Source organism: Equus asinus, chromosome 23, assembly GCF_041296235.1.
Source record: "Equus asinus isolate D_3611 breed Donkey chromosome 23, EquAss-T2T_v2, whole genome shotgun sequence".
NCBI classification, from domain to species: Eukaryota; Metazoa; Chordata; class Mammalia; order Perissodactyla; family Equidae; genus Equus; species Equus asinus.
The window spans coordinates 31,946,257-31,963,253 of NC_091812.1; the positions used below are offsets into that span (position 1 = coordinate 31,946,257).

The window sequence follows — 16,997 nt, forward strand, 5'->3', positions numbered from 1 at the left end:
CCACGACTGTTCTGATTTCTCTTACCACAGACTAGTTTTTTTCTGGAGAGCAGGTAGTAATTTTTAAGTGGAAACAAAGGGAAATACTAAAGATGAATTTTAACATTTGCTGCTTGAACTTCACAAGGCTTTGGGAATTTTTTCTCCTGGAGCATATCATAATTAATTGAAAACTTTGATTGATTGGGTACTGTGGTGACAACTGTGAACCGTAACTCAGAACTGCCTGAAGATGAAAGCGCTAATGGATTTGTAATGTAATGGATATGCAGTTGGATCCGTGCAGAGGATGCTGGGTAAGATGGCAGGAGCCCTCATTTTGCGATGTCCTTGTTTTTCACTGCTGTCAGGTCTCTCTGAATGTCTTCTTTGGAAAACCCGGCCCCTGGTTTGAAGATTGTGAGCTGGATGGTGATAAGAACTCCATATTCCATGATGTTGATGGCTCTGTGACAGGCTACAAGGATGCTTACGTGGGAAGAATGGACAACTACCTGATCCGCCATCCAAGCTGTGTCAACATGACCAAATGGAACGCAGTGATCTGCAGTGGGAACTATGCCCAGGTAGGCCAGAAGGCAGTGTGATGCCCGACTCCTTGCACCTCCTGACGGCGCTGTTTCTCTGAGGAGAAGTCTTCAGCTCTTCAGTATGATTGAGACTTTCCAAAGCATGGTTTTTCTTTAGGGAAAAAAAAAATTCATTAGGAATCATGGACTCATAGAATTTTATGCAAAACTCCCCCACTCCAGACCAGTTTAACAAGTGGAAGAGTGGGTCAAAAGAGGTGAGATGATGTACCCTTGTTTAAATATGGTTTGCATATAGTTGGGGTGAGAACCCCTATTTCCTGAGTCTTAGGCCTGGTTTTCTTGCCACACTACAGCCTTGTCCCCTGAGAGTTTTCTTCTTTGCTTTCAGGGTCATTATCTCTATTGAATCAGGGGATCTGCCTTTTGAGGCAAAATATCAATAGGTCACGTGGAAAGTGAGATGTTCCCAGAGACAGAGCTAGGAACTGGAAATGACTGGACAAGGAAAGAATCCAAGGAAGTTCTTCAAATTATGATATAATATCTATGAAAATATGAAGGGGATGATATAGATCGGAAAACACCTCTTTGAAAACATTAAGCCGGTGCGTGTTTATTAGCTCGATGCCCAGTCTAAGTGGATGGACTAATTTGGGAGGTAGATGTTAAGAGCACAGATGCTGGAGCCAGACCACCTGGGTTTGAATCCTGGCTTCATTATTTCCTTCCATATGAGTTAACTACTCACAATGAGGATAACACTAGTTCCTCTGTACGAGGCTGTTGTGAAGATAGAATGCGTGAATATACGTAAAGCATTCAGCTTGTGGCCTGGCCCATAGTGAAGTGCTTGCTGCAATTAGTATCATTTGAGGAGCAGGATTCTAAGTTGCAAAGATGATTTTAATAGTGATATTTGGATGGATGGAGGAGATTACAGAACAGAAGTACCAGTTGTGCAGAGTTTTGAAGGGGGCAAAATTTTGTTTCCTTATTTGAGAGAATTAAATGGTAGGATTTAGTAGTAGACCTCAAGGGAGATGAAGGAACAAAGGAAAAGGATAATTAGAGCACGGAGAGGAGAACTGGGGGAAGAGCGGGGGTCTTCCAAGGGGCTTGGGCTCTGACAGTCCCAAAGGCAGGAAAGGCTTGGTGCTCAATGCTCTTATTTGCAGGGTGGGTTCTTCTGGGCGAGGACAGTTCTGTGATGCAGCCCCTCTGCTGAGCCCTGGCTGCTTTGCCTGTCACGGGTGTGTGCCTGGGCTCCTGCTCTTCAGCTTGTTCAGCCTCTGAGTTGTGTGTGGTTTCTACCCGCTAAGCCTTCTATAGTGGGAGTTCCTTGGAGCAGAATTCCTCACTGCTCCTCTGACTTTGAATCATAACTGCTAAAGAATGCCGATGCTGAGATTAAAAGAAAACAAAAAACAACTTCAAAAAGATTCTTGTCTATAGACAAAACAAAGGGCTTAAGAAGGATACAGATTGCAGAGATTTTCTGGTTTATTTTAATGGAGTATTAACTTCTCTGTTGTGGGATTTCTCATTCCTGTGAGCAAAAAAAAAAAAGGTCATACTTAAGTTCTGAGAGGGACAAGGAATGGATGGAGAATTAACTGTAGTAAAATGAAGAAGAAAAAAGGTGGTTTAAAATGTGATTTCTTTTTTCCATTCCTTTTATTCTTAATCAGACTTTCTTCCCTAAAATTAAGTTGACCCAATACCTAGGAAGCTATAGAAATTCTGCAATTAAAACAAAAACAAAGAGCTTGTAGTCCTTTTGTAGCTACAGTTTTAGTTAAATCTCTTGCTAGCCATGTGTATTCAGTGGTGTATGTGTCTTAAAGCTGTGTGTGCTCACTAATGCAAACGTTATCTTTGAAAATTTTATATAAAATTTATATATAGTTAAAATTACTATGTATGTCTGTAAACTCTTTGGATTTCTAATATATGTGAGAATGTGAATCTGATCCTTCTATCTTACAAACTAGAGTAGTAATTCTATTTTTTATATAGCGATGAAGAAAGAAAGAAGTCATCTAATACTTCCCAGGAGCCTCTGGGAATGGCAGGACCATAGGTCAGAAATTTTCTCCTGAGAATTTGGAGTTTGGGCTGGGAGCCCAGATCTGCAGCCATTTGTTATTACTTTGATAATGTATAACATGTTATCTTAGATAACATATAGTACGCTATAATGTATAATAATACTTAGATAATATATAATAATATGTAATGTAACTTAGATAATGTATAATACATTTTTAGGCAAAAGACAAGCGACTGGATCTGAAGATAGAATAATCATCATTTAGCTATTTGTAAATATATTTTAATCGAATGTCTGCTCTCTCCTGACCCAGGGATAAAGGTGCTCAGGAAAAAAGGGGGTAATGTAAAGAGAACTCAGGTTACATGTGCCACCTCAGATCCTTCTTGGATTTGGAAGAAGGCAGGAGATAGATGTATATATGTATATACACACACATATATATGTATATGTAGCCTATTATATATAACCTATATTTATATGTAACTATATATTATAATAATATATATTTTATTAATTTATATAATTATAGGTTAAATATAAACATTTAAATAAATAATATGTAATATATATTAAACATATATATTTAAATGAAGTAGTCTCAAAATATATATTTCCTGTCTCTTTATTTTAAATCTTTAATTGTCAGTAGAGAAGAGTAGTATATTGAAGTAGTCAAACATGAATGAGAGTTAAGAAATTTTCTGGCTCACAGGATGTGTGATTGTGGAATCAATATGGACAAAACTGTAGAAATGACAGAAACAGAAAAGTAGAGAAGTACTGTGGATTAAATGCAATATTTTGCAAATGTATTAATACTCCTGGGGAATTCTGTTACAGCATACTGATTCGTTTTAGGAAATCATTCTGAGGTTTGTTCTTTGGGGAAGGTTTTGTTTTGGCACAGAAAAGGGCTCAAATGCCACTGGAATAAGTTCAGGACTTCTCAAATTTGTCTTAGGTTAATATGTTTTTCCAGTTTTGCAGAGCACTTTATAACTTTTTTTTTTTTTTGAGTGGGTGAAAAATGACTTCTTGGGCTGATGTAGGTCATGGAAAATTGAGAGCTGAAGCTCTAAGATATTTAAATTTTCCATCTCTTGTTTTAGAGGAAAGTGTCTCAGATTTGACTAGAGAGTATCAGTTTTCACATTAATTTACCAATATTTTGTACGCGTGTTCTTCAGATTGAGGAATTTCTTTGACAAGCAATATAAGCCACAAAAGTTTCATATTCTGATGAATAAGCTGGCCAGTTGTGGTGGAAGAGATGATGAGGATCTTGGCTCGCAGAACGCATGGTCTGTTTTTCCCATTTCAGTTAAAGCAGGCTTCATTGTAAGTGTAGCCTAGGATGAAGTTGGCCCCTGCTCATTTACTCTGGCATAGATCACAGAATCTCTCCTTTGAAAGTACAGACATTTGCGTTTGTGTTGGAAATGTTTATTTAGCTATTTAAATTTTCATTCTCTTCCCTTTAATTCTTAATTATTCTTTTGAAGGTTTACGTGCAGACATGGAGCACTCAGAACCTGACTATGACCGTCGCACGAGATGAGTATCCATCCTCCCCTATGGTGCTCCGGGGCATCAACCAGAAGGCCGCCTTTCCACAGTACCAGCCTGTGATCATGCTGGAGAAGGGCTACACCGTCCACTGGAATGGGCCGGCACCCAAGATTGCTTTTCTATACCTCATAAACTTCAACAAGTATGTTTCTATTGCTGTTATTTCAAATAGTTGAGCGAGTAGTAATTTAGTGGAGAAAAATAATAACATATCTTCTTTGTAGCAAGGAAAGAATGCCAGTTTCATATACTTCGCTCCCCTTGTGTGGAGGCTGTATATTTTATGTTGATGGAATTAAGAGATTATGCAAATTGAATGCTGTCATTTTTAAAAGCACTTATTTTTCTCTATGGTCAAGGTATTGTGTGCAGAAAGCCGTTTAACAGTACGTTTTAATACAGTCTGCTGAATAGTTTAATTCCCCATTGCTAGGTTGGGAAGAAGTTTTATCTGGTGTTCTGAGTTCTTGGCTACTTGGCAAATGATAAGAGTTTTGAGGCCAAGTGTAGACTTGACAGGAGAGAGTGGTGTGATTGATTAGGAATGTCTGCTGTGGGCAAGAGATGGAAGAGTTGTGGCATGAATGCTAGGTATTTACAGCCCCTGCCTGAAACCATCTTTCTGTTCCTTCTTGATTTCTCTGTTGTCTGTCCTTGTAGCACTTTCAAGCAAAGACTCTGTTTTCACATTAATTTATTCAAACATTTACTGTGTGGCAGTTCATATAATGATGAATGAGAAAAATACTTGCCCTCTAGGAGTTCACAGTATACAGAGAGAAAAAACTCAAGTAATCAGTAAACTCAAGTGAATTGAAAAGGCTTGTTCACCTGACTGATCATAAAGCTCCACTTGTCAGAATGATCTTAAAGCACCCAATTGAAACTAACAGAGGTGGACATAAGACATGTAGGAATTCAGCTTTAAGTAGGTCACTTCCAAGGATGGGTGAAGATCATGGTGGCTGATGCCCTTATTCTGTGAGAGTTAGGCCTTCAGCACATGCTCTAAACTGAACCATTGCTGTTTTCCTATTACACTTGCTGCTGCTTCTCTGTGCCCTTGCTGGAGAGTCATACCCCCACTTACTAAGTCAACCAAGACAAAAATCCTAAAAGTCCAAAAATCAAGGACTCATCCTTGACTCTTCCTTTTCGCTCATCTCTCCATCTGCTCAGTGATCAAACCCTGCTGGTTCTATCTCCTTAATGTCGTTCACATCTCTCCGCTTCTTTCCACCCCCACCTCTTGTGACTGAGTTCAGGCCATCACCCTCTCTTGGCTGGATCCCTGGAGCAGCCTCCTACACGGTCTCCCCGCTTCCAATTCTTAGTCCACGTTGTGTCCAGGCTGAGGTTTTTAAAAGCCCCATCCGGTATTATCACTCTCATCAGTGAGCTGCAGAGAAGTCAGTGAAAGAAGCAAATGATTGTCAGAGAGGCCCAAGGAGAACTGTCCAAGAATGAGCAGTAATCCCAAAAGGTACATCTGGCAGGTTACGAATCTCGGACGAGATAGTACAATCAGATGGTATGCAGGGTTCCATAGGTCCCACACGTGACCTTTGAGCAAATACTGAGCAAGTAAAAATGTTTTAAAGTGAAAAGAAGCTGAGCCCAGAAGTTTCAAAGATTCACATGGGCTTGAAGTTCAGTCAAACTTTCCTTGTTTAATTAGTTTAGAAGTTTGTAAAAATTACATCATGGGCAGAGGCAAGAGGAAGAGATGAACAATTTTTTTTTCCAAATTTAATAATTATTATAGAGAGGTCATAGATTGTGTCATAGTGCCGCTTCTGAAAATAACGCTTTAGAAGTTATAAAAGCTGTACTTATTCATTAAACAAAATAAGGAAAATACAGAAAAACATAAAGAAAATTGAAATAACCTATAAGTATCCTAATCAAAGTGAGGCACTATAAATATTTATATAGTATTCTCTCTCCCCACTCTCAAATGTTTTCTGAGCATATAGATACACAAAATCTATTTAACTACTCCCTCCCCTGTGAACATTTAGGTTGTTTTTCTTCTGCCCCTCCACCCCTTTTTTGCAATTATAAATGATACTGTGTAGAACATCTTTTCTTACCCATTTTTGGTCTGCGTTTCTAACTATTCTTTAGTGGAATTACTGGATGAAACCTCTGAACAATTTTAGGGCCTTGTTACATAGTGCTTAAAAATTCTTTAGAATGATTAAAAAGTTCTGGAACTGGATGGTGGTGTTGCACAACCTTATGAATGCACTTAATGCCACTGACCAGTAGTGTTACAAATGGCTAAAGTGGCAAATTTTTTGTTATGTATATTTTTACCACAATTAGAAAAATGCCCAAAAAAGCAAATGATAAGAAAGGGAAAATACTTTTAATGTTTTCCAATAAGTATTTTATACGTAAGGACATTAGGTAAGAAAAAACACTATGGGAATTTGGTAATGTTCATCAAAAGCTTGAAAAATACATATGCCTTTATAACTAGCAGTTTTACCACTAGGTATTTATCCTAATGTAGTAATGAAAGATAAAAATAAATTTATGAAACAAGAAATTCTTTGGAAAGATTTTACCAGTGTCCACTTCCATGATCAGGCTATTGTGTTTCTTCCATCTTAGTAGACCCATACCCAACCACCTCGCTTAATTTTATTATCTGCTTGCAGTGTCTAAGTACATTTTACCCAACTTCTATTCGCATTCCCTGAAGTCCTGTGAAACCAAGAAATTTTTGTAAGCCATATTATTGTTGTAAGTATATTGATGAAGAGAAGTTTGCGTAACCTAAAAAGGAGGTAGATGATTCGTTAATATGTCAGAGTTCAAGACTTCTGTTATTAGTAGCTCAATATATAGCAGAAATTGAAAGAGGAGAAAATCCTGGCTAAAATTTACATATGCTGTAATACTCAAAATGTATTGGCTCAAATGTGACTTCACTTTTTTATTGTCTCTCCTTTGTAGGAATGACTGGATTCGGGTTGGCCTCTGCTATCCATCCAACACAAGTTTTCAGGTTACCTTTGGATTTTTTCAGCGGCACAATGGCTCATTATCCAAAATGGAAGAATATGAGCCTGTGCATTCACTGGCAGAGTTGCAGAAGAAGCAGTCTGAGAGGAAATTCTATTTTGACTCTGGCACGGGGTAATTCGGCACAACTAGTGAATGAGAATTATTGCTATTTTTCTTTAATGGTGAAATTACTAGTTCTTCAGCATAACTAAGAATAGGCTGTGATGTGACGGCTGTTTAGAAAAGCAGCTGATGTGGGGAATTCTCTGCTCATCACTATTAGAGGTTTGGAGGAGAACTAGAATGACTCGTAATTATAGTTGGCAGTAGGAATTGAGTGAAGATGTTTGCCTTGTACCTATTAAGGCAATTTAGATGGAGAAATTATCCTTGTCAGTGAAGAACCAGTAGGCCCAATCAAAAATTTAAAAATATTTTCCATAACAACTCTTAAGATGATTATTTATATAATGTAGTTCATATTTCAGTGGAAGCTCATTTCTCTCTTCCTTTAAGGCTATCTCTCAAGTTGACCTTGAATTTTTAAAACTCACTGTATAACCATGGCATATTTGCTCTCAACTTTCTCTAGGCTGCATCTTTCCACTTTTTAATTCTAATCCTGTTCAGCTGGGGTCCTGTTGGCCTTGTCTGCTTTTATCCAGTTACAGTCTCTCAGCCTTTGGGTTATGGTAGGCTCGATCTCCTGTACTCTTCCAGCAAGTAGCATGCTCCTTCAATATCCATTCCTTAAGCTGACATTCCTACTAGATTTCGTAGTCTAGGTACTGTAGAGATACTGATGTAGGTAAGACGCATTTCTTCTGTGAATTCGCAGTCTGTTGAAGGATGTGGGCATGTAAAGCAAGTAATTAGAAAGCAAAAGGTTTAAATGCTATAGGTCCCATAGTGGGATATTCCGTGTGCCTTTGGAGGTAACCCAGAAGTTCAGCCTAGGGTGACCAGAGACATCCCCAGAGGGTGACACTGGGGCTAACTCTTGAGGAATGAGTAGAAGGAAACGGAAAAAGAGATGGGTGAGGTATCCCAAGAACAGTCTAAATAGAAATGCATGGAGGCATGGCAGAACGTGGCATGGCATGTCTGGGAAAGACGGAAGGTCAGCCTCGGGAGAAGGGTGGCAAGTATAATTGGGAGAATGAGGTTTGAGGTTCAGTCAAGTGCCTTGTTAGCCTTTGAATATGGTGCAACTCATTTGCCCTCCAGGGCACCTCCAGTAGCAGGTGTGATCAGCTTAAATCTTTTCTTATCATATTTCTAATTAGACTTAACCTACTTGGACTTTTATTCTATAAATGACAGAACTTCCACGTTACCAGTTGATTTTCCACAAAAATAAATGGAACACCCAAATTTGTAAGGACAATCTGGTGATCACAAATTAATGATTAAATGTATAACAAGATGGGAAATATTTCTTCGTTTGGATGGTTCTAGAATCCCTCAGCCTTTGAGGTTCTAGTTCTTTTTAATTCTATTCATTTTGATGATTTTAATTATATATCAAAAGGCCCATGCCTAATCAGGTTCCAGTTATTCCTTATGTATAAATGGTAAAATTATTGGATATTGGAACAATACTGATTTTTACCTCATAATTGCAACTGTGCATGGTTCATTGACCTCATATGAAAATGTGAATTCTTGATCTCCAGTAATCAATCACATTTGATCAAGTCCTTTAGAATCTTGACTTTCTTGGTTTAGGAGGACTAGGTTTGCTGACAGATGTTGGACTGCTGCCTGGAAGTGACTTTTCCATTCATCTTGGCAGTAGGAGGATAGCAGAGTGGGTGGGACTGTTCATTTCACTTGATTTTTGGCCAAAGTACAGACAGAAAGACCCCCTGCCCATCTGCTCTTAGTAAACATCACAGGAATTGATTTGAGACCATGTCTTGGCCTTAGCCAAACAAATCACAGTTGCTGTTTTTATTGGTCCATTTCTGTGCCTTAAACCAAAATGATTTATAAACCAAAAAAATAATAAATAATTAAAAAAACACACTAATTCTAAACTCAATACAAGTGTAAAGTTTTCCAAGGAATTTTTCAGCCAAGCCAAATTCCATCCTCCCAAATTACCTATTGAACTAATTCACACCAGAAATCAACTTTGCTATCTTGTGGAACGACTGAATCAGGTTACCAAAATATTTTCTAAAGCAGTATTGCGTTTCACTTAGGGCCCTAGTTGGGTAGAAAGGAAAGAGAAACAACTTTATTAGTTTTGTAATTTATTTTTCTTTTAAGAAGTTACTTTATTGGAGAAATGTCTCTTTGGGCCATGTGTCAATTTGAGGAATTTTTCTAAGTTTTTGAGAGTCAGTCTAACTCCCAGTGGATTGGCTTCTGTTTTATGCAGGTTGCTGTTTTTGTATCTCAAAGCCAAAAGCCACAGGATTGGCCACAGTTACTGTTCATCTCAGGGATGCGAACGAGTCAAGATCCAGGCAACAACAGACTCAAAAGCCATCAGTAACTGCATGGCCAAAGCGTATCCCCAGTATTACAAGAAGCCATCAGCGCTCAAGCGGATGCCATCCATGCTCACGGGACTCTGTCAAGGCTGTGGAACCCAGCAGGTAAACAAGGAAGAAAAGTGGGCTATAGCCAGGGAGGAAAAATCAAAAGATATCTTTGCAATAAGTACATTTTTCTTTGAAACTTCTGTTTTGCCAATTTATAAGTATTGTATGCTTTCTCCTGAATTTCGGCCCATTCTAGAATGTGATGCTCATAAGAAGCACACCAGTCCAAATTTGTAATAAAAATACCTTCCCCCTGTGATTCGTCAGTTTACCCTGGTTGATTGTGGATTTGTTGGTTGTGGTCTTTTCTGTCTCAGCTGTGATTCTGTTACAATGTTGCTATTGGGTTTACATGTCAGTGATGTCGTGACATGCTGTGTTTTATTGGCAGTGTGAAACTTCTCTACAGAAAATGCAGCTCAGATGGAAGTGGTTTCCTTTTTTTAAGGTGGAAAGCCACTCTTAATTTTGAATATGCGCTATGTTGTTTGCCTGTAATTAAAAGTACAAACAGACCTTGGCTACAAGTGAAATGCTTCTCTTGATAGATTCTTAATTAGATGGTCATCTTCTGGATCATGAGAAAACATGGCAATGAAAGTAAATCCAAAAAATTGAGTGTGGGGTTTCCAAAGGAAGTCAGACTGATTCCAAGTGAAAAAGAAGTGTAGAGTTAATACTGCCCTAATTAACATTTAACCTTTATGCTAACAAATATGGGTCAAGGGAAATGGTTCTCAAAGTATGGTCCCTGGACCAGCAGCATCAGCATCACCTGGGAACTTGTGAGAAATTCGAATTCTTGGGCCCACTCCAGACCTGTTGAATCAGAAACCCCAGGAGTGGGGCCCAGCCATCTGTGGTTTAACAAGCCCCACAAGTGATTCTGACATATGTTCACATTTGAGATACACTGGGCTAGAGGAGGTCTTGTTTTTTTGTTTTTTTTTGCTGAGGAAGATTTGCCCTAAACTAACATCTGCGGCCAGTCTTCCTCTATTTTTCTGTATGTGGGTTGCTGCCACAGCCTGGCCGCTGATGAGTGATGTAGGTCCAAACCTGGGCCGCCGAAGTGGAACATGCTGGAACACTAGGCCACTGGCCAGCCCCTAGAGGACGTTTTTTTTAGAAGCTAGAATTACCACAGAAATGCATACTGCCTATTAATATGGAGAAAAACCTCTAAATATTTATTTTCATTTCTTATCATTCTAAGTGACTTGAAAAAACAGAAATTCTTCTTCCACTGTACAAATATTTCATTTCTAATTTTTCTTGTTTCTGTTCATTGAGGGCAGTAAGAGCAGGAAGAGAAAGATGGATGTATGCTTCCTATCATGGTATAGGATAAGTAGTTTTTCAATGGCAGCTCACTCTCATGGTCTTGGTTTCTCATACCCATGAGCCACCCCTGTTCTCTAGTTCGACTAAAACCAACCAGCAAACAAACTGGGTACATGAAGAGTTTACAGGTCCTTGCCTGTAAGGTTTTGACTGTTAAAGTGACATTTTTAGATAATCTTTGTGGGGAAGTAAATTCTCCAGCCTAATTCTCGAGCCGAATTTGCGAAGAAAGTCCTTCATTACTGAAAAGGCTTTATATAATTTATCATAACAATTCTAATAACCATTATAATTCGTGAAAAGTAATTGAATCATCACTGGAAATATTCTAGGCCTATCTTGTTAAATGGCTCCATGCGTGGATGTTTAGCATTCTTTATTTGTACTGGAAACGTTGATTAGAGTTCATTTTTTGAAAATGTACTGATTACTGACTTTGCGCAGATGCAAATATTTGAAGCATCTGGGAGGAGCATTTTTACATGGAGATTTGAGGGGAAATTTTGTTTGGAATATCAAACACAAACACATGTATGTGAGGAGTAAGTAGGAAAATGCACATGAATTTTTGACCCAAAATCTGAGACTGCAGAAAAAGCATACGGCTCCTGAATGCTTAGTGTCCCGCTCATTTGCTGTTGTGGTGAAGTTGCTGCCATCTATTTCTAAGGGCTCAGACTTTAAGTGCTAAATTGTGTGAGAATTAAGAGTGCTTTTGAGTGAGAAGAGAGCCCTTAGGAAGGAGGGAGGAAGGGGAATTTGGAGACAGAGTGATCTGGAGGAGTAGAACGAAACAGGGAAGGGCATTCTTGGGGAGGGAACAGCATCTGCAAAGGCAGAGTGGCGGGAAGGCAGAGTGTGGGAAAGTGAGGAAACTGCCCTCCCTGCTGGCTGTGATAAAACAGTGGGAGAGCGGGGCTTGAATATCAGGTGTGGCTCAATTTACGGGACCATTTGCAGGTCAGGCAGAGGAATTTAGACCTGGTGATGCACAAGGTACTGAAAGTTTTTAGACAGGCTAGTTCTCATCAGCTATCATTCTTTCCTCAGTCCTGGAGTGACTCCGTGCTAATTCAGGATAACTGGCCTAAAAAGGACCTTTGAAAAGATCTGTGACTGTTTGTGCATGAAATGTTTACAAAGATTCAAATATAAAGCACATTTATTTAGCCATTTGTAGAATTTATTTTATTAACAAGGTTACAGGTATCAAAAACTAATTGTTCCAGAAAATGGGAAACATACGCTTCTCACCTTAAGCCTATTTCAAAAGGTGGAATGCCAGCTTATGAAAAAGTGTAAAAGTTTAGGGAAAAAAGCACCAGCTGGCTTTGGTATAATTGAGTTTCTTTTGAGGGCGCCTTTTGGAGGAAGATGCGGTTGACATAGGTGTGGGACTTCCTCCCCGTCTAGGTGGTGTTCACTAGTGATCCTCATGAGAGCTACCTCCCCGTGCAGTTCCAGTCCCCCAGCAAAGCGGAGCTGCAGCGCGGAGCCCCGTCTGTGATCTCTGTGAGTACCATCTGGCGTGGTCACAGCTTTGGCTTCTGGCTTTTTCGTTTCATCCTGGTGACATGAATTATCTCTGGCAACAGTCACTTATTTGCAATCACATTTTGATTGTTGGGGGTGAGCAATGCAATAGAGGTATAAATACCTCCTGAATGTTTGCGTTTTTAAATAAATTATTTATTGACTTTTTTGGTGAGGAAGATTGTCACTGAGCTGACATCTGTGCCCATCTTCCTCTATTTTATGTGGGACGCTGCCACAACATGGCTTGATGAGTGGTGCATGTCTGCACTCAGGATCCAAATCTGTGACCCCCGGGCTGCCAAAGCAGAACATGCAAACTTAACTACTGTGCCACTGGGCCAGCCCCTAAATAACTTATTTTTATTAAAATTTTTTTTTTCCTCAGTAGATTGTGTTTACTGATTACTTGTAGGTCAATGTTAAAATTTGTTCACACTACTTTTCACTCATTAATAGCATTACAGGTGACCCAGATTCTGTAGGAAAAAAGGCATCTTTGGGTAAAAAATAATTGCCATAGGCAATCAATACATAGAAAACTGTGTTTAACCATGGTTGTTGAAGCTTACAAGAACCTCCCCAGTTATTTAAGATATAGGAAATGAACGTTTTTAAATCTCTTTGGCCTTTTATTTTGAGGTTGCCAGGCCCTCATTTTTTTCAGATGAGGAAAGTGAGGATGCAAAGTGTCTTTTCTAGATGGATTAATGGAGGAACAGAACTGAGTCTCAGCGTCAACACTAGAATTTGCGTTTAGAGCCAGGCTAGCCAGTGGTGAGCAGCTCTTGGCATGTGGCTTTTCCAGAGCTAGGTTGACCTGGGTGCCACCATATAACATGCTCTTTGGGTAGCAGGGGTCTAGCCATCCTACTGATACCCCGCCAGGGATTGAGCCTGGTCTTACGTGCTCTCTAAGAGCTCAGCTTTTTTTTTTGAGGAAGATTAGCCCTGAGCTAACTACTGCCAATCCTCCTCTTTTTGCTGAGGAAGACTGGCCCTAAGCTAACATCCATGCCCATCTTCCTCTACTTTATATGTGGGACGCCTACCACAGCATGGCGTGCCAAGTGGTGCCATGTCCGCACCCAGGATTCGAACCGGCGAACCCCCGGCCACTGAGAAGCGGAACGTGCAAACTTAACTGCTGCACCACCGGGCTGGCCCCGAGCTCAGCTTTTTTAAGTGGTGGGCAACACAATCACAGATACACATATATGTAGACAAAATTAAATCTTATTCTTTTTTTTCTTTCTCAATTTTTTTACTGTGTCAAAGTACAGAGAACATAAAATTCGCCATCTTAGCCGTTTTTAAGTGTATAGTTCAGTGGTATGAAGTCCATTCATATTGTTGTGCAGTCATCCCCACTCTCCAGCTTGAGAACTTAAATTTGACTTTTTTAGCAACTCTGCATTAGGAATATCCCTACTTGGGGGGGCAGTGAAATGCGAGTTATTAATTGTTTCAGTTGAGTAAGGTTCGTAAGCTCTCACAATCTGCTTGCCCTATCGTCCACGATAATGTATCGTGCACTTAAAATTGTTGAGAGGCTGGGTCTCATGATGTGTTCTTACCACAGTAAAAAAAAATAAAAAATAAAGAGAATATCCCTGCTTAAACATAGCTCAAAGATTTCTCCAGCATTTATTTATAGCTATTGCCCTCTGGTAACGAACGTTCAATTTGCAGTGTGTTCACAATGTGATTTTATTGGCATGAAATTGGTTGACTGAGCATCTTCATGCGGTCAGCTGCCTGAAGAGCCTGGTCCCGGCCTGCCAGCTAGGTATCTGATGGGAGTCGGTTGCATAAGGGAAGCAGGTGGGTGCTGAGTGCTCCCTGCTCTGCTAGCTCACTAGATAATTAAAGGTGACATTGTTTTGCCCAAAAAATCTCAGGCAGCCTTGCCCCAGGGTCTGATGACATTGTTAGACTCCATTGCTGCAGGTTGGGTACTTGAGACCCTAGAAAAGTCATAGAATACCGTGTTTTGTCATATTTACCTCCAATATTTTCTCATGCTTTACCTGCAGACTCTTTGCTTGGACGTGGCAATGCTTTAGTTTTTATGGAAACTTTTGTATTTCCTTTAAGCAACAGGTTTTGGGGGTGTACTTTTCAAAAGGACAGTTTGAGGGTGTTGAGGATCATTGCACATTTTTTCCTCAAAGGTATCTCAATTTTAAATATTCAGGTTTTTAAAAATAAGAGAATCACTTTTTTTTTGGTGAGGAAGATTGGCCCTGAGCCAACACCTGTGCCAATCGTCCCCTATTTTGTATGGGGGAGGCTGCCACAGCATGGCTTGGTGAGTGGTGTGTTAAGTCGTCCCAGGATCCAAACCTGCCAACTCTGGGCCACGGAAGTAGAGTGTGTGAACTTAACTACCACACCACCAGGCTGGCCCCCGAGAGAATCACTTTTAGTCTTTCCAGATATAAGATGGCACTTTACCTCCAGGCCTTCTAGAATTATTCTCTCTATTAGAGCAGTTTAAACATAGCTTAAAAAGTCCTTTTTATTTCTGTGAGATCAGTAGTGATTAGATATAAAATTTAATTTCCCCAAGCAAGGAAAGTAGTACTGAGAGCATTTCTCCTTTGTTAGCTTTTAGTGTAGTTTATAATTTTACACATTTTAAACAGAAACAGCACCTATGGCTTAAATTCATGTTGAATCATATTTCAGTCCAGTAAGGTTTTTTTCCTTCCTTTTTGGCTGAGGATTTAATGATATTTGGATGTGTCTGGAGTTCATTTTTCTTGAAAAGGTCTCAAACCATTAACTTAAAGAGGACGGCTGGAACTTTCACTTCGCAGTAATTGGACAAAATATAGTAATACCTTGTGGCTTAAATCCTGGTAAAATTACCACTTTTCCATTTTGACTTAAAAGGAGAGATGTATTTGGAACACAGGAGACGAGGCAACCTGGCACTTCTGATATTCCAAACCTAAATCCTAATGGGGGTATAGGTGGCTTGAGGCATGGTATATATGTTTTTTCACAACCAATGTGATAATAAGTGAGCTGTCTGAGCTGCAATTCTTGAACCCAGAGTCCCCCTCCTCAGCTGAGGGCAGTCACCATGGCTTCCTCAGAGCCTTCCAGTCAGTAAAGACCAGTCGAGGCAAAGTCTCTGAGAACACAGGCACGACTTCAAATGTCGGTGGAGGGAGAGGAAATAGAATATGCAATTTGAATCCTGCATGGGTTTGGAAGATGAAGAGAAGGGGCTGGAAAGATGAGTCGTCCTGGAGGTACTGAAATGGTGGTGACCACAGAAGACATTTTTGTATTCTCAGGTCAACGGCACCGACTTTACCTTGCGCAGTGCGGGTGTCCTCCTCCTCATCGTGGACGCTTGCGGCGTTCCCTTCCGGTTGACGGAGAAAAAGATTTTCTCTCTTGCTGATGTCAGTCGCATGGAAGAGTATTTAAAAGCAGGCATCCCTCCAAGGTAGGTGGAGCTTGCTCTGCAGGAGAGACAAGCCATCTTAAAGGTGACATTTGGTCAACTCTGAACTTTGGTTTGTCAGCCTGCCTTGTACTCTGCGGGCATTTAGGACTCTTGAAAGGTGTTCATTCCTTCCCCATCGCAGGTTGATGCCTGGGTGGTCTAAGCTGCTTATTGTTGGTAAGCGAGAGCTTGGATGTTAGAAGAGTTTGCAGATGGTTGGAAGGCTCTTAGATAAGGCAGAGAAAAGCTTAATACTTAGGAGCATTACTGTCCCACTTTTTAGTATTAAGTTGATCTACATTGCACCCAACTTAGAAAGCTCGTTACCGTTTTAAAGCAATTTTATAGATGATTTTACTTTTGCAGCCACCTGTCCCACTGAGGAACCCTCAGACAGCCTTGTGCTCTGACACTGGCATATGGAGCATTCACCTGGGTCACTTGGAAGTGACGGAAAAGGAGTAAATTGATTTTCTTTTTAAAACAAATTGGCACCTGAGCTAACATGTGTTGCCAATCTTCTTTTTTTTTTATTCTTCTCCCGAAAGCCCCCCAGTACATAGTTGTATATTCTAGTTGTGAGTGCCTCTGGTTGTGCTGTGTGGGAGGCCACCTCAGCATGGCTTGATGAATGGTGCTATGTCCATGCCCAGGATCTGAATTGGTGAAACCCTGGGCTGCTGAAGTGGAGTGCTCAAACTTAACCACTCGGCCATGCGCCCCGCCCCAGGAGTAAACCAGTTTTTAAGTGGAAAAGTATGTGGTTTCTTGCTCTCTTTTTATTTTTGGTGAGGAGGATTGGCCCTGAGCTAACATCTGCTGCCAATCCTCCTCTTTTTGCTGAGGAAGCTTGGCCCTGAGCTAACATCTGGGCCCGTCTTCCTCTATTTTATATGTGGGATACCTACCACAGCATGGCTTCACAAGTGGTGCAT

General features: G+C 40.1%; 1 protein-coding gene across 3 annotated transcripts in view; it reads left to right on the forward strand.

Moving 5' to 3' along the window:
- CEMIP2 (cell migration inducing hyaluronidase 2) overlaps nucleotides 1-16,997 on the forward strand; it is a 72,377-nt gene that overhangs the window by 50,478 nt on the left and 4,902 nt on the right. For all 3 annotated transcript variants that reach the window (XM_014848870.3, XM_014848861.3, XM_070495479.1), the window contains exons 17-22: nucleotides 351-566; nucleotides 4,089-4,297; nucleotides 7,120-7,302; nucleotides 9,557-9,776; nucleotides 12,480-12,578; nucleotides 15,908-16,062. In XM_014848870.3, the coding sequence (XP_014704356.3) occupies nucleotides 351-566; nucleotides 4,089-4,297; nucleotides 7,120-7,302; nucleotides 9,557-9,776; nucleotides 12,480-12,578; nucleotides 15,908-16,062 (1,082 nt within the window). The remainder of the gene's footprint in view (nucleotides 1-350; nucleotides 567-4,088; nucleotides 4,298-7,119; nucleotides 7,303-9,556; nucleotides 9,777-12,479; nucleotides 12,579-15,907; nucleotides 16,063-16,997) is intronic.